Source organism: Eschrichtius robustus, chromosome 5, assembly GCF_028021215.1.
Source record: "Eschrichtius robustus isolate mEscRob2 chromosome 5, mEscRob2.pri, whole genome shotgun sequence".
In the NCBI taxonomy this organism is placed as follows: domain Eukaryota; kingdom Metazoa; phylum Chordata; class Mammalia; order Artiodactyla; family Eschrichtiidae; genus Eschrichtius; species Eschrichtius robustus.
Genome location: NC_090828.1, coordinates 63831683 through 63852424, shown reverse-complemented (window position 1 = coordinate 63852424; position 20742 = coordinate 63831683). Strand labels below are relative to the sequence as shown.

General features: G+C 40.5%; 1 protein-coding gene across 3 annotated transcripts in view; it reads left to right on the top strand.

Annotated features, from left to right (window-relative positions):
* The window catches only part of NOSTRIN (nitric oxide synthase trafficking), a 57022-nt gene that overhangs the window by 6528 nt on the left and 29752 nt on the right, over positions 1-20742 (top strand). For all 3 annotated transcript variants that reach the window (XM_068543946.1, XM_068543945.1, XM_068543943.1), the window contains exons 2-6: positions 2576-2661; positions 14182-14265; positions 16299-16361; positions 16562-16643; positions 19175-19237. In XM_068543946.1, coding sequence (XP_068400047.1) covers positions 2576-2661; positions 14182-14265; positions 16299-16361; positions 16562-16643; positions 19175-19237 — 378 coding nt within the window. The remainder of the gene's footprint in view (positions 1-2575; positions 2662-14181; positions 14266-16298; positions 16362-16561; positions 16644-19174; positions 19238-20742) is intronic.

The following is a 20742-nucleotide window of genomic DNA, read 5'->3' as shown; positions in this document are numbered from 1 at the left end:
CTTAGGATCTCAACAGGGATTTTTAAAATTATAATTAGATAAATGTTGATATGGAAGAATAAATGTGCAAGAATAGTCAAAGAAATTATTAAAAGGAAAAATTGTTATTTAAAAAGAGCAGAAGCAAAGCGTCGATATCTCTGTAACTTAGGTAGTGAGAATATAATGTGTATCATAATTATTGTTTGTATCATTATTATTTATAAAACATAAAAATGTTTCATAGTTTAAAATAAAAAGTTAAAAGACTGTGTATGAGTTGGAACTACGTTTAGCTGCATATTTAGAAAACCCAAAGTAAAAGTGGCTTTTAAAAAAACCTACTGTTACATTTCTCTCATGCGTAAAATAAGTCCAAAAGTAGAGAGCTGGGGGCTTCTGCAGTGGCCCCCAGGGCATCAGGGACCCAGGCTCTTCCTCTCTTTCTGATCTAAGATCTTAGCATGTGGCATCCATCCTCAAGATCACCTTACGGCATCAGCTGTCATTTTAAGTCCAGGTTTCAGGAAACAGGAGGAAGGAACTTTCACTAAAACCCAACACAAAACTTTCACCCATACCTCTTTGGGAAGCATTTAGTCCCATGACTACTACACCTCAGGGTGAGAGGGGCTGAGAAATGACTTTATTCCAGGGGCATGTGCCTGCTAAACATGTCTCTTTTCTTCTCATGATACTTAGGTATGTTTTATTGGATGTTATTTGGTGTTATGGGAAGAACATAAAAGCCTTAAGGGACAATTTAGTGAAAGTGTTTAGGTAACAAAGGAGTAAACAAAAAAGCTAAACAATTTAAAAATGCTTACCAAACTCTTCCATTGTACTTGTAAGGGGAGGGAGGAGGCCTGAAAGTATCACATCATTCATAGATGACAACTTATGTTTGTGGAAATGAAAATGAGAAAGCTTGGTTGCCCAATAGTGATTTTACTCTCATGCCTCAGAGGAGAATCATTTCTTCATGACGGAGGCTACACTTGGATTGCACTACAGGTATGTTTTGCTTGCTTGGCAAAGAGTTTAAAATTTTGTGAATTGTTTGCTGCAAAATTTTAAAAATTATGTTTCAGATACCAATCCTCATTTCAGCTTTTTTGCACAAAAAAAGCTGGTCCATGGTCCAGAGTTGTTGTGGCAGCTGTCTCTCCAGTTCACTGCCCCCATCCTGCTCCTCCCTCATCCAGGTGCCTATAGGCACCGAATTTTTGCAAACCTTGCTTTAGGAGTTAACAATGTCCTTCTAAAGAGCTTTGCCCTCTCACAGTTGTTTTTGTGTCCCAGGCAGTTTCAATGAAGCTGTTTGCTCCTATTGTGTGTCTACCAAATCCTGCCATGGCTTTCTGTGTTAAATTCAGGGGAAAGTTAAACTACTGCATAAAGAGAAAAAGATTTGGTAGCTATAGGATTATGTTTCTACATCCTAGGTATTGGTTGGTTCCACCCCTGAAGGTAGGGACCTGGCTTAGGTCATTTCTTTAGGTCTTTCTACCTCTGTGCCCTATGTCCTCTTTGCTACTCTGCTAGCTGCTTACTCCAGGTGCTATAGCTGAAAGGTTGCCTCAGCTCTGAGGATTCATATAATGGGAACATGCCTGCCCCATAGTAGGTGCTCAGGAAGTGTGAGTTTCCTTCCCTTTCCCCTTCTCAACAAGTGACCAGCAGCATGCCCGAGACATTTGAGGGCTGGAAGAGGCTGGCTCATTGTATGAACAAAGAGCCACCACACGGCACTCAGTCTACACAGAATTTGCATCCTCTTGTGTACAATCTTATTTTGAAAAATGTGACAGGCTATCGCATCCCCCAGATGGAAACGTTGAGACAGTGTGTTTGAGACTTGATCACCTCACTCACCCACTCTGTGTCAGGGAAGCAGCAAAATCAATTGACACTTGCCCTCTCCATCTGGGCACTTAAAATCTATTGTCATCAATGTCTAGCCTCACCAATACAATTTTCAGAATAACATTGTGGAGTTCTAAGTCACATGACAAAATCTTTTGACTGGAATTTTTGTGTCTACAGGCTAAATTAATATATAGATAAATTTATAAGGTTTGGTTCAACCAAAATGTTCAACTCATTATTATAACATTCTTATTACTAGAGTTAAATGAGACATAGAGGGGCCTAGGAGAAATTTTATTACCAAATTATTCACTTACGTTTTCTATCTCAGCCAAGAAGTACTCACTTTAATGGTTCAGGGTTTGTCATGAGGTCCAGGGATAGTATTTTGGAATTTGCGGGGAATATGCAGTGTATTTCAGAATGTACTTTTAGCCTTCCTGGGAATAATAGGGGTGACAGGAATCCAGATGCACCCCGCTGTTGAATTGTTTGCATTTGGCTTAAGAAGAGACAGGTAGACCAGCTTTATTTTTGAAAAGTTCTCCAGGATCTTTCACATCCATGCAGAAGAGACTTCATCTTTATTTTAAGAACTCACCCAAAAGGTGTGCATTCTGTAGCTGCATGATCATTTACAACGACAGTCATCATTACAGCAGCATTCTGAATTTATAGGAGTTCAGTCTTTGGAAGTGCTCATAATCCCTCTGTGCATCTTTTTCAGTATAATAAAGTATACAAGAACCTAAAGGAGTTTTCTCAAAATGGAGAAGATTTCTGCAAGCAGATCACATCCATTCTTCAGCAAAGGTACAAAATGCATGTTTGCACGAAGCAGTTCTTCCGCTTTAGTTGCAGCAAGCGATATAAGTGGAGGAGTGATTACAGCTGTCCTACTTTCCAGAACACAGTGTTATATTTTGGTACTTGAGAAATTGGTTTGAAGAGTGATTCTCTGTTATTGCACATTTATCATTGGGGCACCATAAAAATCAGGAAACAACAGGAAGTAATTCTGCTTGGGAAGGCTCAGTCAAGTCCCTTCTGATTATTACCCTCTCCTGGGGCCCACCATTGTACCGATGTGTACTACCATTAGTGTGCTCCTCACACGGATGGCAATTATTCGTTTACATTTCTGTCTCCCTAGCGAGGGTAGTGGCTGCGTCTTACTCTTCTTTGTATGCTGAGCTCTTAGAGTCTGGCCTTTAGACTTCCTCAGTAAGTGTCTGTTGAATGAACCCGTGGATGAATGAAAAGTCACCGTTTTCAGTATCATCTTCTCTCTTTTTTTTTTATTTGCTTTTTTTTTTTAACATCATTATTGGAGTATAATTGCTTTACAATGGTGTGTTAGTTTCTGCTTTATAACAGAGTGAATCAGCTATACATATACATATATCCCCAACAGTATCATCTTCTCCTAATACTAGATACGATCATGTGTAAAGCTGTTCACTGTAGTGAAATGAACACACTGAACTCAGTCAAGAAAGTTACAAAAATGCCTGCTTAAAATTAGAGTCCACGAGGGCTGAATGGGGCCATAAAGGGTGCTTAGGCCATTTCCCTATGTCCAGACAGCTCTGTAATAAACAACTCCAAAGAGACCTTCAAAAAAGATTGTTTATTCTTTCAAGGGAACCCATTTCAAATTTAAAATATTGCATGTGTACCATAAGAACAAAGATGCCTGAGTTGATTGCATCCTGTATTAGTAGGTCAAGAGCAAGGGAGAACATTAGCTTTATCAGGACTGATGAATGAGGCTAAGGAAAGATACAGGAGAGTTCAAATGTGCTTTTTTTTTTAAATTATATTTATTTAACGAATGCTTATAAAGAATTTGGATTACCTTTTGTTTTTTGTTTTAATATTTATTTATATTTATTTATTTATTTATTTATCTGCACCGGGTCTTAGTTGCAGGCACACGGGATCTTCATTGCCCGGTGTGGGATCTTCGTTGCGTCGTGCGGGATCTTTAGTTGTGGCATGCGAGATCTAGTTCCCTGACCAGGAATCGAACCTGGGCCCCCTGCATTGGGAGCATGGAGTCTTAACTGCTGGACCACCAGGGAAGTCCCCAAATGTGCTTTTTTTTTTTTCTTGAATTTTTGAATTTTATTTTAATTATTTTTTTATACAGCAGGTTCTTGTTAGTCCCCAAATGTGCTTTTATAAAGAAAACAACCAGGTTTGTCAAATGGAGTCAAAAAGAAAAAAATTTTTAGTAAGTTATTTCTATCTTAAAAGCCAAATTGCTTTAATTCTATGAAAAGAAGAGGGAGGACCAATCTGGGAGGGAATTTTTTCTGTAAGAAAATATTTTTACCCATCTCAAAGGAAATTATTTAAAATAAAACCAGTTAACTATTATACAAGTTCAACCTATTACCTAAATTAGAAAGCATCTCCCTCCTGCAGATCAAGAAGAATCTATACACAGAGTAGCCATACAAGTGACCTGGGTTGCAGTCAGCTGGGCCTTGATTATTTGGTGTCTCCAGGTTCAAAACTAATGCCTGGTAGAGAGCTGTGAAGATGGAAGCCAGGTGATAAATAATGCCTGGTAAACAGACTCAACAAATGACTGAATAAATTTGGGGGAATTACTTCTCCAAAATGGCCCTATTGTTTTTCCCTTGTCTAGGTAACTCTGTATCTCCGCCTTGCCACAGACATACCTACTTTATATACAATCAGAACCTTCATTTCTTACTTGTGTCTCTCTTGAAGTTGCTTCCTCAGGTTACCATCTGCCCTGGACCTATTCACATGCAAAACTCTCCATCCACACATTCCAGAATGGCAAACAGGCTCCAATGAAGGAGAAACACTTGGGTAGCTAAAGATATCTCCCTTCATGGTTTTACCTCCTCATAGAGCAGAATTTAGAATTTGAAAATCTAAAGAATACTACTGGCTAGCAAAATTACATGCATATCTCTGGGATAAAAACTGCATAGCATAAATACAAAAAGGGGATCTAATGGTTTACCTAGACCAAAAAAATTATGCTGGATATTAGGTTGTTTATACAATAGATGCTTTCCTGAACAATGTATAAAGCTAACCTTTTACAATTAAATCATTTCCCTTTAACCAAGATGCCTTGTGTGAATTGCTTTATGTTTATTCCTGATAAATGTGCATTTGGCAATATCTCCTCACACTTGAGCTTGAAGCTCTCCTCCCTCTGCTTAGCTGTTTGATCATGCAGTTAACCTGAAGGATGTCATCCACACTAAAAGAGTTAGGTGTTTCGGGAGAACTGTTTTCTGATGGACACAAACTCCCTACTAATCTATGAATATGTGGCACACTGTGATTTTTCCAGCTGTATTCCTACGTGTCAGCTGGCCTTTGCTGAGGCCACCTCCCTTGCCAGGACTGGGTCATTTCTTTCCCATGGAGAGTGATTCTGATGTCACTACCTCTTCCAATGAAGTGTTTGAGCTTTGAGAACATAATTACCATATCAAAATGATGAATGGCCACAACATAGCTGGTATTACACTTGCCTTCACTGACCCTATTCTGCGAAATCAGCAATTAGCTCCCCAGATACACAAAAGATAAAAAGCTGTTTCCCACCAGTTATCTGGACATGAGCACTGGGCTTATTTTCCTCTTAAATAGATGGGCTTATTACATATGAATCAATGATACCTTTCCCTTGTATTAGAAAAATGCCTAGAAAGCTAGTACTCTTGAAAAGAAACTATCATATTACTTAGACAATAGACAACTAATGGGAAACTCCATCAGACAAGTAAAAGAATTCTCTTGGAATATATATAGCAGGCATTTCCACTGAGGTTTATGACATAGAAAATCATGAAGGCAAATCCAGTGGCCAATATAATGAAAGATTTAGTGAGGGGGCATATGGGGCTTAAGGATACCTGCCACATAAAATGCATTCAGTAAATCCTTGTAGATTGAATGAATAAATAAATGAAAGATAGTTAAGGATTTATTTTCTTATTATTACATCTACATTATTAGAACAGGGTCTTTACTATTGTTGTATATTAACAATTCCAGACACCTTGCTTAAGAATCCATTGGAATGTGGTTCTGCTAACACTTCTGTATTAGCTTGTGGCTACAAGGGACTGCATCCCAATCAAGCTTCGAGGCCAGATAATATTTTATTTCCAATCTCAGCTGCCTTCTTGCATTTGTTCTAATTGGTGGTGATAGAAAAGTGTTGGTATTGAAACACCATTTTGCCTGGAAATTCTGCAATTCATGGTATTGCTTAGCTTCTTTTTTCCAATTAGTTTCTCCAGTTTCTTTTTTTTATAGTAATAACTCAGATTTAGCCAGAAACACACAGCACCTCCTAAGATGCCTAATGCCAAAGTCATCAGGTTCATTTCAACACAATCACAGATCAGATTCAAAAGACAAAGGCACATTTCCAGAAACTATTTAAGTGTTTGGTTCCCTGCACCCTCACAGCTAAGGTTTAAACAGGCTTTGATGGGGAAAGTCAATTTTTTCTCTCTAAGGAAACTTAAGGTCAGGTTTTCAAACGGCAAGTACCACAACTCCGGACATAAAAATTCTTTTTAATGAAAAAATAGAAGAAAAGAAAAGAAAAAAACAAAGAAGGAAGTGTAGTGGTCATTATTCCACCTACAATTCATTGCAGATGCTGTCAGCGAAAGATAAATGATTAAAATGAAATCTTTGATAAATTCTTACCTTTTCTAGTCTACCCATAGCCTGAGTGATCCTAATCCCCATAACTTCAGCTCTTTTTTTGCATATTGATGACTCCCATATGTACATTACTAGGCAGTATGTCTTATCCATACTTCAAACCATATATCCAACAGTCTATTGGACATTTCCAGCTGGATGTTCCATGAAACCACAAAGGCAGCCTATCCAAAACAGAGTTGATCGGCTTTTCCCGAAAGCTGGTACTCCTTCTGGATTTTTAACCATGATTACTGGTACCTCTGCCCACCCAGTCAAGCCCAGTACCTCGGTGCCACCCATGACCCCTTCTTCTGTCTCAACTCATGACCAAGTCTGTATATTTCTCTCTTCCAAACACCTCTTATTCCTATAGCTTTCTTTTCATTTCATGGCCTCTACCATTGTTCTGACAGAACTCTCAACCCGTCCTCCTGCCTGGGGTACTGCCTTGCAGCTGTGCAGTTTGTACACTGCACAAAATCACCTGGCTGAGGGGCAGAGTGAAGGCAGACATCTAATCCACTCTCAACCCTTGAGTCTGGTACATGGGCTCAGAGCTGCGTCCCTTCAGAGGATCTCCTTTTTCTAGTCCAAGCAAGTGGCCTCAACTAGGGAGCATCTAATACATCTTCTACTCTGTGGCCAGGACCCTGTTTAAGACCCTTCAAAGACTCCCATGACCTTTAGTATAAAATTCAGCCTTCGTAGTGTTTCATAAAAGGAACTTTGAGATCTGGGCCCTGCCTTCCTATCCAGCTTGTCTCTCTCCATCTCTGCGTGATCCCACATCTCTCCATCTTACCTGCAGTCACTGCTTACGGAACCACTTGCAATCACCCCCCATGGCTCCCTGCCATCCCTCCCACCTGCCTCCATGGGTCCCGGCATTTGTACCTGCTGTATCCACTGCCCGGTAGACACTTCTTCACCTGCATTGCCAGCCTCCACTCGATGCATTCTTCAAGATTCAGTCACCCCACCCTGGTGGGCCTTCAAGTCAAGACTCCAGTCCCCACTGTCAAAAGAGTACTCCTCAGAGATGTACAGAACCAGTGCTTACCTCTGCTATCGCTCTACTGCCTACACTGTTACTTTCTGTTGACTTGTCTGTCTCCTCCACTCCTTGAGGGTCTTTGTATCCCACGTGACTGACACAGAGCCGGCATTCAATAGATGTTCACTGAGGGAATGAATGCATTCGTGTATGAGTGACTCTGTGCCTTCAGGCACTCATAACTTTTAAGAAGTTTAAGTTAGGCTCTTTACAAGGAGCAATAAATGAGTGTGTCAAAGAAATTTACTTACATCATGTATAGAATGTTATTTTGAACAAAAGCTAGAAAAGAATAATAAAATCACAGAAGAGACCATTTATCCAGTACCGTCTATAGATCAGGCACTGCGTTAGATGTGTCTGATCCTTGGTCTCTTTTACTTAAATTCTCAGAACCCAGTGCAGTATGCGAATACTCTCATCTACCCCTGATATACAGATAGGGGTATGGAGAAGGTGACACATTTTGATTTCTACCCAGCTCTACCCAGGCTTGTTGTAAGGGCATCTTCCGAGTGGGCAGGCACTTCGGGGCACTGCTGTGGGAGTCCCAACACACTCGGGGTCCTGGTCCATCTCCCTTCACAGAGGGTTTTCTATGGGAAGGGACACCAGTGGTCATCAAGCTCAGTGGCTTTCAAACCTGGTAGCACAGCGGTCTGTGGGGAGCTCTCAAGGGCCACTTCAGGGGGTAGGAGGAAATTAATAGGGCAGGGCTCAGAGCCCTTGTCACTCCTGTTCCCACTTATTCAGAACATAATATCTATATGATATGGTGGGATGCTGTATAAAATTCTGTTTTCCAGCTAAAAAGTTTAAAAAGCCGCTCTTCTTGTCCATGTTACCTGACTTCCCCCATGACAACACTCCCTCCCACCCCACATAAACTCACTCAGTTCAGGAATTAACAGACACAGAGGATCTGAAATGCTAGACCTACCTTAGCTGTGCCTTCCCTGGGCCAGAAGTGAGCGGTGACTCAGTGGGACTCCCAGACCGGCCCAAGACAGGGCGACCTCCAGGTCTCATCCTCCCATTTCTCCTTTTTTATACTGTTGTCAGGAGCCAGAATTACGGCAATGAGTAATGACGAAGTGGGCGTTGTGGGCTAGCCAGAGAGCCTAACCGCTCGAGAAACAGAGCTGCTGTGTAAAAATGTCTTTCAAATTGTTAATAACTAACTTTTAAACACAGGCTATTTGTATGAGCTTGTGACTCTTTCAAAAGGCAAACTGATAAAGCTTGGGTGGAAACTGTCAGCATACCAGGCCCCAAGAAGCTGTTGCTGATAGAAAGTAGGAGGGCAGAGACCGGGGTGTGAAACTGCAAAGATTTTCAGATTACTAAAATTTCTTCTTAATTCATAGTAAAGGGAGAGCTCAGTCACCTGCTGTTTTCAAGCTTGAGAGAGCCTTAGTTCAATTTTAATTAATTCCTCATAGACACAGGGGCCAGCTACAGCGTTCGTTTTTTATCACTTTTTATCATCTTAATTTTCTTAGAGCACGGTACTCTAAAATTTACTACCTGGTCACTTATAGTCTTACAGTTTAATTTGTGGTCTGTCTAAAGTATTGAATCTGATATTTTCTATCTCTCCTTTCTTTCAAAAATATAAATATAATTTATTTTCAAATCTAAGACAAATGTTAGTCTTTGACTTATTGGTTGGTCTTCATTATTTCTAATGAAAATTTATTGACCTGCCTCCACATGCTGAGAGGAAATTAGAATATAAATGGATTAAAAGTCAGTGCATGCCATTTCCCTGGTTAAGGATCTTTAAGACTCACCGGAATATTCTGAGATTGAGTTACCCATCCAAAGAAATATACATCATCAATTTCACATGTGCCAGGACAATTGCTTGGAGAGAGAATCTCAACTCCTATTAGGTGTAGTAGCTGTAGGGCTAGAACATTAAGCTCAATGTTCTTATAAACTCTTTTCTGATTATTTTAATAAGGGGAAAAAATTCCACGTCTCAGTTTGAGATTAGCTCTGCCTTTCTTCACTTCTTTTGCATGTGGTGCTTTTTAGGCCAGAAACCATGATAAAGCAGCTCCCTTAGAAGAAACCAGTGTGCTTGGAGGTGAAAATTGCCACCTCTGCCTTGGGAAAAGGTGTCCCTTTTGAACTCTGTCCTTTCACTTCTGTTTAGCAGGAATTCTGAAAGGCTATATATTCTGCTCCATTAGACCCTAAGCACGGATGAGCCACAGGGCAGTGTTTATTCCGACTTACAAAAGTGACAGCTCTCTCCACGCTTGCCAGTTGGAACATGGCTTCTTAGAGCGATTTCCTCTGGGGAGGAATTTACCCATTAACCTGTGGTAAGATAAAGGCCATTCAGGGTCAGAGGCCAGAGAGTTTTTCAGTTGTAGGCAAGCTCACCAGAAAAGAAGCCTAGTGACGGGTTCCATTCCTCACGTATCCAAACTCATCCTCCCGACTTTTTCATTTCATTTCCTTCTGATGTGTGGGGTAATCTGCTGAGGATTCTGAAATGGTCATTAGGGTTGAAAATGAAAGAGGAAATGATTGCAGCCTGTTTTGCTTCATTGATTCTAAAGGTGGTTTTAAATATGAAATATATAATATGTAATATATATATAATATTTGTATATTAGGGTCACCGATATAGTATTGAAGGCAGAGGTGAAGGGTACAATCATGCTGCTCAGAGAGGCCGTGTCTGGTCTCAGAGGGCTACCTTGGTGACGTTTGATATCAGAGCCCCGTCTTCCCCACTTTTCTAGACCCTCAACACGTCCAGGAACTGCACAGATGCTTTTGGGAGAGGCCCCGGGAAGCTCGTTCTGTCTACACAGAGGCTGCTGTGGATCCCGTTTCTAGCTGCTAAGCCGCCAGAGTTGTGGTGATTCAGAACACTGCAATTAAAGGCAAAGGGAGAGGCGGTGTCAATTTTAAAAAGCACTTGCCTTTGACTCCCCCGCAATTCTCCTTCTCCAGCTGCTTCCCCGCAGTTTCAGAGGCAGGAGAGTGGAGTGCTGGGCAGGCAGGTTCTTGAGCCAGACAAGGGTTTGAATCTCAGAGGTCACTTCTCCATGAATGACCTCGGGCAAGTTACTGACTAAACTCTGTGCCTTGGTGTTCCCCTCCATGAAATGGGTAGAGTAAGTGTGCCTTCCTGATGGGAGGTATTGCAGGTTAAATGAGGAAATGTACTTAAAACACTCAGAATGGTGCCTGGCACGTTGTATACAATAAATGTTGGATGTCACTAGTTTGTGTGTAGACAGAACACATAAGGTCAAGCGTCAGCAACATGTCACAAAGGTGATGGCAGCACATTTGTTGGGAGAGAGAGCACAGTTTGGACACAAACTTCATGGGCAGGATTACAAGAATTTTTAAGCTGTATACCAACCTGTAAAACTACACATCCTCTTACTGCTCTGAAGCAAGAAATGCTGTGTGGTAATTGCCTCTCTTTAGGCTGGTTTTCTACTGTACTTAAGAGAAAGCCAGCAGAAATACGGGGGTTCAAGAATAAAGCCAGATTCAAAACAAGAGCCCATCAATTCAAAGAGAGCAGGACCCTCTCCCTTTCTTGACACCAAAGCCCAACTTTTTTCTAGAATCAGATTAAGTTAACGATGTAAAGGAATGCCACCCTTCCCTCTCATCATTGTCCGTTTTATTTCTGCTTAGCCTCTGAGCCATTTTGTAGGACCTGCAAGAACAGGGTAAAAGTGAAACTGAATTCTGAGGAAGAGGCTGTGCCTGACAGCATTCCCTTTCCTGTGGGAAGCCATTCAGGATTGTTCTAGAGCTGATGGATGAGAAAAATGTGCATTCTTTCCCCCGCTTCTCCCCATCTCTGTATATTTCTGAATGTTTAGAGATCCTTTTGGATACATCCTCATAATAACATTAGAAAAATTAATATTTATTAAGAAATTTTTGGTGCCCAGCACCAGCTGAGCACGACAAATGCATCATCATGTTTAATGTTCTATGTGCTGCTTCCAAGCAAGAATGGAATGCTGGAAAGGAAAGTCCTAAGGAACCCTCTGGTTAAAGACGGATTAGGAGAGGGTTTATGAGTCTAGCTATTGCAAGTGCTGGAAAGCCATGTACGCTGACATCAGAGCTGAGCACACCTCAAACTTGTGGGACTGAATTTAAATAGTTCAGCAGTTTAAAGTTTTCAAAAGTGGTGAAATGAGAACAGACTTGTAGTGGAGACTGGTTAAAAATTCTAAGCAAGACCTGATAGGAAGTCCATTCATTCATTCATTCATTCATTCAAGAAATACATGCTGAGCACAAATAACATGGCAAGCACTGTTCTAGGCCTCAGGATATAGCAATGAGCAACACAAAATCTTTACCCTTATGGAGCTTACACTCTAGGGGTATTCATAGAAGCACACTAAAAAAATTATGTGATGTAAGATAGCGATAAATGCTAGGGCATAAATAAAGCTGTAGGGAGATAGTGACAAGAATGCTCTTTTCGATAGGGTAGCCTCTGAGGTGGTAATGTTTGAACAAGGCCTGTTGGGATTGACATGAAGAAGAATGCCATGGGGTTATGTAGCAGAAGGAATACATGGCAGAGGCCACAGCAAGTGCAAAGGCCCTAAAGCAGGATGACATTTGGCCACTAAGCAAGAGTACCGTGAACAAGGGGATGGCTAGTGGGAGGGGAAATCAGAGAGGGAGCCAGGGGTCAGATCGTGCGAATCAATAGAAATCATTCCAGTCTTTGAGCCCCTGTTGGGTTTGGGTGATTACCACATTTTAGTTATCATAAACCCCCTTGAGGTAAGTCTGATTACTTCATTTTAATGTTGCCCAAAGCCACCCTACTGAGCCGTAGCGTTCTCTTGGGATTCTAGAGCATCCAAGTTCACTGAGGGTGGCGGTCTCTCCCAGCTTGCTGCTGAGCAGGACTTTCTCTCTCCATCAATCACCACATATTCCTAGAGCAGAAAAATCTTTTTTAAAACACTATGAGATATTTCTTTACCATCTTCATTATTTAAAAATATGTGTCCTAACCTTTTCTTATACTTGGCCAAGGCCTGATGCCAAATGGGTATTTTCTGCACCTAGGGCTTAACATGCATCCTACAATGGTTTTCTGTCTTTTAAAAGGTGCTAAAAATAACTTGGAGCACAGCTGTACTAAAGAGGAAAAATGAATAGAAACTTAGCGATAGGTCCATAGCCCATGATCTCTGGGTTCCATTCATAAAAGAGATCTTTCCTTTTTTGGTCTGTAACACTGAGTCTAATTTGTGTAAAAACATCCAAGGATTAAGTTAAGTACTGGAGAGTCCTGGGATGGTTCCCCAAATGAAATGGAGTCACAAATAATTCTAATGATGTTTTATAATAAAAGTAGAATTAAAAGACTGAAAAATATGCAACAAAGACTCTCTGGTCCATATTAAGATGAAAAAAGTAGCATAAATTGAACTTAATATCCTACATTTTTATTATTTTCATTGAAAAGTGAAATGAATAAAAACGTGTCTTCATTTTAGCTATAGATGGGCCTAAATTAGGACATGGAAAAATCAGCTTAAGATAAGAGTGACTCAATCCATCCAAAGAACCAAGTTTTCTTTGGGAGGGTATGCCCAGATTCCCTACTGAGTCTTGTCCTGCATGGAAAGTAATGGGAATTCATTTTCTAAATCTCATGCTGGCCCATTAGAAAGTTACTGTTTGGTTAATTCCATCATAATGTATTATTGTATTGCCAGCTATTATAATCTAGAGCTAGTCTGATGGTGCTGGTGTCTCAGGATAAGTAAGAAAGTAGCTGGATTAGTTTGCTAGGACTGCCATAACAAGGTACTACAGACTGGGTTACTTAACTTACAGTCTTACAGCCTCTTACTGTAGCTTAAACTACAAAAACATATTGTCTCACATTCCTGGAGGCTGGAAGTCTGAGATCAGTGTGTTTGGTCAGGTTGGTTCCTTCCGAGAGCTGTGAGGGAGAATCTATTACGTGTCTCTCTCCTAGTTTCTGGTGGTCTGCTGACGATTAACCTTCGGCATCCCTTAGCTTATAATACATCATCCCAATCTCTGCCCCTTCATCTTCACACAGCATTCTCCATGTGTGTGTGTGTGTGTGTGTGTGACTGTGCCCAAATTTCTCCCTTTCATAAGGACACATCCATACTGAGTTCTAGCCAATCCTAGTGACTGCATCTGAACTTGATTATTTGCAAAGACCCTATTTCCAAATAAGGCCACATTCACAGACAGCAGGGTTAGGACTTAAGCACCTTTGTGGGGGAATACAGTTCAACCCATAACACTAGTGTACAAGACGGTTAAATGAAAACTTCTCTCCTTCTGTAGGATTCTCTTAGATATCCTTAAAGATTACACCTAGGACAGGAGAATCCTTATAGTAGACAAATCATCTCTTTATTCATTGCATTATCAGCCTGAGTCCTCCTTCATATGTTTGTGTGTCTGTGTGTGTGTGTGTGTGTGTGCATGTGTGTGTGGTTTTGCTTGATTTCCAGCCATTGTATCCTATCTAACAACTATCCCTTTGCTAACAGGGCAAATTTGGAAATCAGTTATGCCAAAGGACTTCAGAAATTGGCAACCAAACTGAGCAAAACATTACAGAGCACAAAGAAAAAGTAAGTATATGGAAGAGATAAGGCAAAATCACTCTTAAAAGTAATAAAAAGCGACATATGTTCAATTCCAGCTTCCTCATATAAATGTGGCAAGTCCAGAGCATCAAGCATGGCTTCCAGTTCTTGGGCACTTACTGTGAGCCAGACACTGTGTTAAATGCTTTCGTAGATACTCTACATTTAATCCTCACGACAATCTCTGAGAAGTCTTTTTATGATCCCTATTTACAAACAAGGACTTGAGGCTTGGAGAGTTTAAGAACCTTGCCTGGTCACACAGATAATGAATTTCAGAGCTGGGTTCATCCTGTGTCTTTGTGACTCCTAAACTCATATTCATAAAAGGCCTTGGTGAGGATATTAACTTGGGAAGCAGTGTTGTTAAGTCGGAAGCTCTTGAAATCAGGAAGTGTGAATCCTGCTTTATCTCAAATTTATGACCTTCAACAAGTAACTTGGCCTCCCTTGATTTCCTCCTCTGTTATGTGGAGTAACAAGATGTGCTCCATTGTGTATGTGTGTGTGTGTGTGTGTGTGTGTGTGTGTATCGGGGGGTGCATATTAAACGAGGTAATATATGTAAAGATATTGGCACATCAGATGCTGAAAAAATGTTGGTTCACATTTTTTTCAATTCAGTTAGTACAACGGGTTAGTACAACAATATTTAATAATAAGCATTAACTGAACTTTTATCTATACCAAAAGCTGTTAGGTACTTGTATAATAACTCAAATTATTTCTCTTCTAAAAGACCAGTTAAGTGAGGGTCAGCGAAATCAAGCGATTCTTCCAAGGTCATGCAGGAAACAAAGGGGAGCTTGTGGATTCAGACACAGAACCTCTGAGGCCAACGCCTTCTCCTTCCTGCTCTGCCGCCCAGCTCCTCCCAGGGGCAAATGTCAGATTCTCTTCCCGAAAGTGTGCTTGGGTTTCTTTTAAAAAAAACCAACTCTACTGAGATTTAGTTTACATGCAATAAGATGCACCCATTTTAAGTAAATGGTTTGATTGATTTTGACATATGTATACACCGTATATCCACCACCAAAATCAAAGTATACCTATTTTCATCACCAAAAGACTCCTCATACCTGTCTACAATCCTTCCCCCAACACAGTCCCAAGGAAACACTGATCTGCTTTTTTTCAATCTAGATTATTTTGTCTTTTCTGGACTTTCCTGTAATTGGAAGCATACAGTGGGTACTGTCTTGGGCCTGGTTTTGTGCCTGGCTTTGGATACACAGAAAATCTGACATCCTTTGATCTAGTTCTCCCATTCTCTGGCTGCCAGGTGCAGCCTAAGTCATTTGGAGGCAAAACCTCTGCACCGTCTTGCTCTCAGTACGGGCACTGATCTGTCCCTTCCCTTCCATCAAAGTCTACACTGGCTCTGTCCCTGAGGTTTATTGATAGAATGGACTTCCTGTTTGAAGGCCAACCATAAGTAGGAGGAAAATAGCGTCATACTTCCTAATTCTCCCTTTGTGCTGCTAGGGTCAGGGCAGAGTTACCCTCTTGTTAAATTGAGATAGTACTCACAAGACAGTAGAACATCTGAGTGTTTGTCCTAAAGGCCAGCAGGGAACAGGACCTAGACCCCAACCCCAAGAGCAGCACACAGGGCATGACCAGGGCTCTGGAGTCCTCCATAACTTAACTTTTCTGAGCCTCCGTTTATTCATCTGTGAAATGAAGAGCCTGAAAAGATTGTCCTTAAGGGTGGCATGCTCTCTCCTGCCTGTTCTAAATGGCTTCTCACCCTTGGCTACTTTATTTCCCTGATTTTCTACAGACATGAAATGAAAAATGGAAATCAGGATGAAAACTGATTGGGAAAAAAACGCAGTTTATGTAATGACAATAGTGCAAATAAATATGTTGGCAGAATTTAATCCCATGGAGAAGTTGAAATAGGATTAGGGATATGAGTGCAATTGCTGAATGCAGTGGCTCAGACATGATGCTTTATTTCTCAGACTCCTGGGAAAATGACACCCACACTTGTGCTCCCTTGTTTTTGCCTCCAGCTGTCTTGTCAGTGCCTGGGCCTGGGTCTCGGAGGGCATGAAGTCGGCAGCGGACCTGCATCAGTGAGTACTCACACGCTGGCCTTGCTCCAGCCCCAAAGGGAGTCATAAATATTTAAAGTGGGTATGCTACAAATATTCCACTGCAAACTTGCACTGAGTAGATATGCCTAACACACCATTTTACTTCCCCAGAAAATAATTCGGAAAGTAGATATAAACCCTAATACTAGGCTTGTGTGTCTTTCATGTTCTATTTCCAGAAAACTTGGCAAAGCAATTGAGTTGGAAGCAGTAAAGCCAACTCATCAAGTCCTGAGTGCACATGAAAAGAAGAGAAAATCAGTGAGTCAAAATCTTTCTTTTCTCCCTGTTAAAGCAAGATTTCTGTCTTTGGCTCAAGAAATAAAAGGTGATCTAAAGGTGATACTACGTTTCAGGAATTTATCATAAAAATAAACACAAACCCGAAGATTTATGTATGAGGATGTTTGTTAAAGCATTGTTTATAGTAGTGAAAAAATGGACACTTCTTCATCATCCAAAAATAAATTACAATGAATTCAAGCAACGGAATACTATGCAACCACTAAAAATCTTATTGCAGCAGAATTTAATGACGTGGGGATGTAGTGCTAAATTAAAAAACAAGATGAGAAAATCTAACAATATAACTGCAATTTTGTAAAATAAACGTGTGAATATATGCATAGAAAAAAACCTGGAAGCACCTCCCCAGAATGTTGATAAGAATTATCTCTAGGGCTTCCCTGGTGGCGCAGTGGTTGAGAGTCTGCCTGCCAATGCAGGCGACACGGGTTCGAGCCCTGGTCTGGGAGGATCCCACATGCCGCGGAGCAGCTGGGCCCGTGAGCCACAATTACTGAGCCTGCGCCTCTGGAGCCTGTGCTCCGCGACAAGAGAGGCCGTGATAGTGAGAGGCCCGCGCACTGCGATGAAGAGTGGCCCCCGCTTGCCGCAACTAGAGAAAGCCCTCGCACAGAAACGAAGACCCAACACAGCCATAAATAAATTGATTAATTAAAAAAAAAAAAAAAGAATTATCTCTAGATAGTGGAATTAGAGGCTATTTTTATTTCATTTGTTTGTACTTTTTCGTATTTACATTGTTTTACACTGAATAGATACACCTTTTGTAAATAGAATTATAAATGCAATTTTTAAAAGGAAATGCTTCTCTATACTTATGACCTTGGAATTAGGTAAAAGAAATACTAGGTATAATCCTCAAATAGCCTTAACATTGAAGAAAAAAAACTAAACAATTCTTTCGGGGCACCTGGTCCTCTTGTATGGCATATTCTCTGGTCTGTCTGTGTACTTATCCTTCCAGAACAGTTTCATTTGTGTTCCGTTTTCTTTTTATTTGCGTGTAATACAGTCAGTGAGCACTTTAAAATATATTTTCAGGCAACATGAAGAGGTATTTAATAAACACTGCTTAGCTCTGATAGGGATGGGGTCATGGTCATTATCTGTGTCAATGACAGGTACAGGTGAGAAGTTCAGAGCAGTGATAGGAGGTATTTGAGAAGGGCAGGGGCAGTGGCTAAGGGGAGTTTCAAGTGATCACAGCCAGATAAAGCAGGTCTTAAAGGTGGTAAGTCCATAGGATGAGGGGATTTGTGAAAGCCCTGATGGAAGGGAAATGATAGCAAGAAAATTTTATTCAAACTTATGAAACTGAGTCAGGAAATGGAATCGATGTTTGGTGGACATCCATGTATTTTTACCAGAATGGATGTTCTCCTTAGGGCTAGGGTGATGGGGGAAGTTTACAGGAATTATTAGAAAGTAATATAATCTTCTGCCTTTGCAAACCAACTTAATAAAAGCCAAACACTAGTCTATACTTCATTAATTACAAAATATTTTCATACCACATAATACTATGATAATCACTAGAATTTCCTTAGTACTTACTAAATTAGGCACAAGTACTATGATCACAGTGCTTTAGATAATTAATGTCATGGTCCCCTCAGAATGCTGGTCCAGTTTACAATCTTCTTTTCAGCATTTGCCCCTCCCTGTTGCACCCCTATCACCCTGCCACATTTTCTCACAAAAAAAGTCGAATTTTTTAAAGTGAACTTGTTCCATATTTCAGCAACATAGAGTCAAAAGTGACACAGTGCATAAAATTATTTTAATTGCATTTGTTGTGCTAAACCACATATTCCAAATTTAATGAACTGAAAAAGAAAAAAGTACAGTGTTGCTAGATCTCAGAATGGTTGAGTAATGGCTGATCTGTGGGTTTTGAAGAAAGGTCTATGGTTCAGGAGAAAAGGTTCTGCACTAACTTAAGTCTGATCTCCTTAGGAGGTTGCCTAGTTCCATTTTCATCATTTACTGCCCCATTGGCTATTTTAAAGTAGGAGAAAAAGTTAATTATGATTAAGAATTCAATCTCTTTGAAATTAAAGCAATATTCACGTTAGAGGCAATAAGACAGTTAGTAAAATTAGCACTGCTAAGGCTTTTACTGACTCTCACGATATTAAAATTTGGCCCACATGGAATAATGCTGAAGAGGAAGTAATGGGACTGGAAGTGATACCAAACTATGCAAGATCCTCCTCCGCACAGATTGTACCCATTTATATTGTTTCTACAGAGTTATATGTTAAAAATAATTATCTTACCAAATGCATTCAGGGTAAATCTTGTGAAGAGATTCTTGACCTGAGGAAAAGAGAGTTGACTACTTTTCTCAGGAAATATGTCCTCTATAGGATTTTTAAATTCCACTTAATTGTGCTACTAATTGTACCAGAATTAATAAGCCAGCACCGTGACTCAACAAGAAGACAGCAAAAAAAAATTTTTTTTTCTTTTTTTCTCTTCGATAGCTTGATAATGAAGTTGAAAAGACAGCAAATCTTGTCATTAGCAACTGGAATCATCAAATTAAGGCAAGTATACACAAATATCATTTGTGTAAACCCAATTTTCAGGATTGAAGCTTTTGGCTTTTGTACAAATGTGATCGTGTGTTTTAGTGTCAGTATTTCTAAGTGCTAACTGAAAAGCGAAATGTTTCCTCGTCTGAGTTATTATATAGATATAGTTTTCAACTAAATCAATAGAGGAGCAGAACTCTAAATATGATTTTATTTATAGCTAACATGTGGTGTTTATTGTATGTCAAGTGCTATATATTTATGTGTTGAATCATCGCAAAAACCAACCAATGTGGTATATGACCTTGTGTTGTCCCATTTTATAGATGGGTGGGGAAGCAGAGACACAGAGGTTAGTAATTGCTTAATGTTACAAAGCTGGTTAATGGCTGAACCAAGAATTATTCCAAGTCACTGGGCTCCAAGGTCACTGCCCTTAAGCATTACCTACACTGACTGCCTCTCTATTTAATTTGAAACTCAGGGCAAGATATGAATACTGAGTTTTGGTTTTATCTTTTATAAGGGCATTTGTGATCTCTGTCTCACCAGTGAGAGGAGCACAGTGAGGGGTGGGTAAAGGTGTGTAAAGGGGGATGCCTGTATTGGTTTCACAAGTATGTACGGCCCACTCCTTGTGCACCACACTGTACTAAGACATGGTTCTTGTTTCCATGTAATTGAAAATTTAGTTGGCTAAATAACGTGTGTGCAGGAAAGAGTGAATGACTTCTAAGGAGAGGAATTATGATCTGGTGTGAGAATTTAGAGCATATCATTACAGGGTCTTAAGCAGAGAGAATCACAGATGGTGCCTATATATATATGATTATTCTAGAACAATCCAGTTTAGGAGGAATTCATTTCGAGTAGGAAGGACTAGGAGCCAGTGGAGAGGGAATCTGCTCGGAAAACCCAGTGATTCCCTTTGAGGGGACTTGTGCTACCAAAGTTGAAATTCTCTTTTTCATCTCCAAAGTGTTGGTGCCCAAAGAGAACTTTCTTTCCCAAGTAGATGGCCATGAGTGCCAAATAAGCGGAGACAACCTCAGAAACAGGCGGCCGCATCTCAGCCCTCAGTGTTGCCTCTGAAGCTCCTGCTGGAACCAAGGACCCCATAAGACAAGGACATTAATCAGAAATGTTTGAGATAAATGAACTTCTAGGCCCACAATAACAGTCCTGGTAAAGGGGTGCTCACAAGAATCACTTTTATAGTAAATATTTAAAGGTCCCATAAACAGGAGTCCAGTCGTTTGTTTTCAGTTTTGCTCTTGATTTTGTGAGCTTTCTTAAACAGAATTTGTTTTAAAAAATACATTCTGTAAAATGTTCAGCTTTGGGCTTCCCTGGTGGCGCAGTGGTTGAGAATCTGCCTGCCAATGCAGGGGACACGGGTTCGAGCCCTGGTCTGGGAAGATCCCACATGCCGCGGAGCAACTGGGCCCGTGAGCCATGATTACTGAGCCTGCGCGTCTGGAGCCTGTGCTCCGCGACGAGAGAGGCCGCGATAGTGG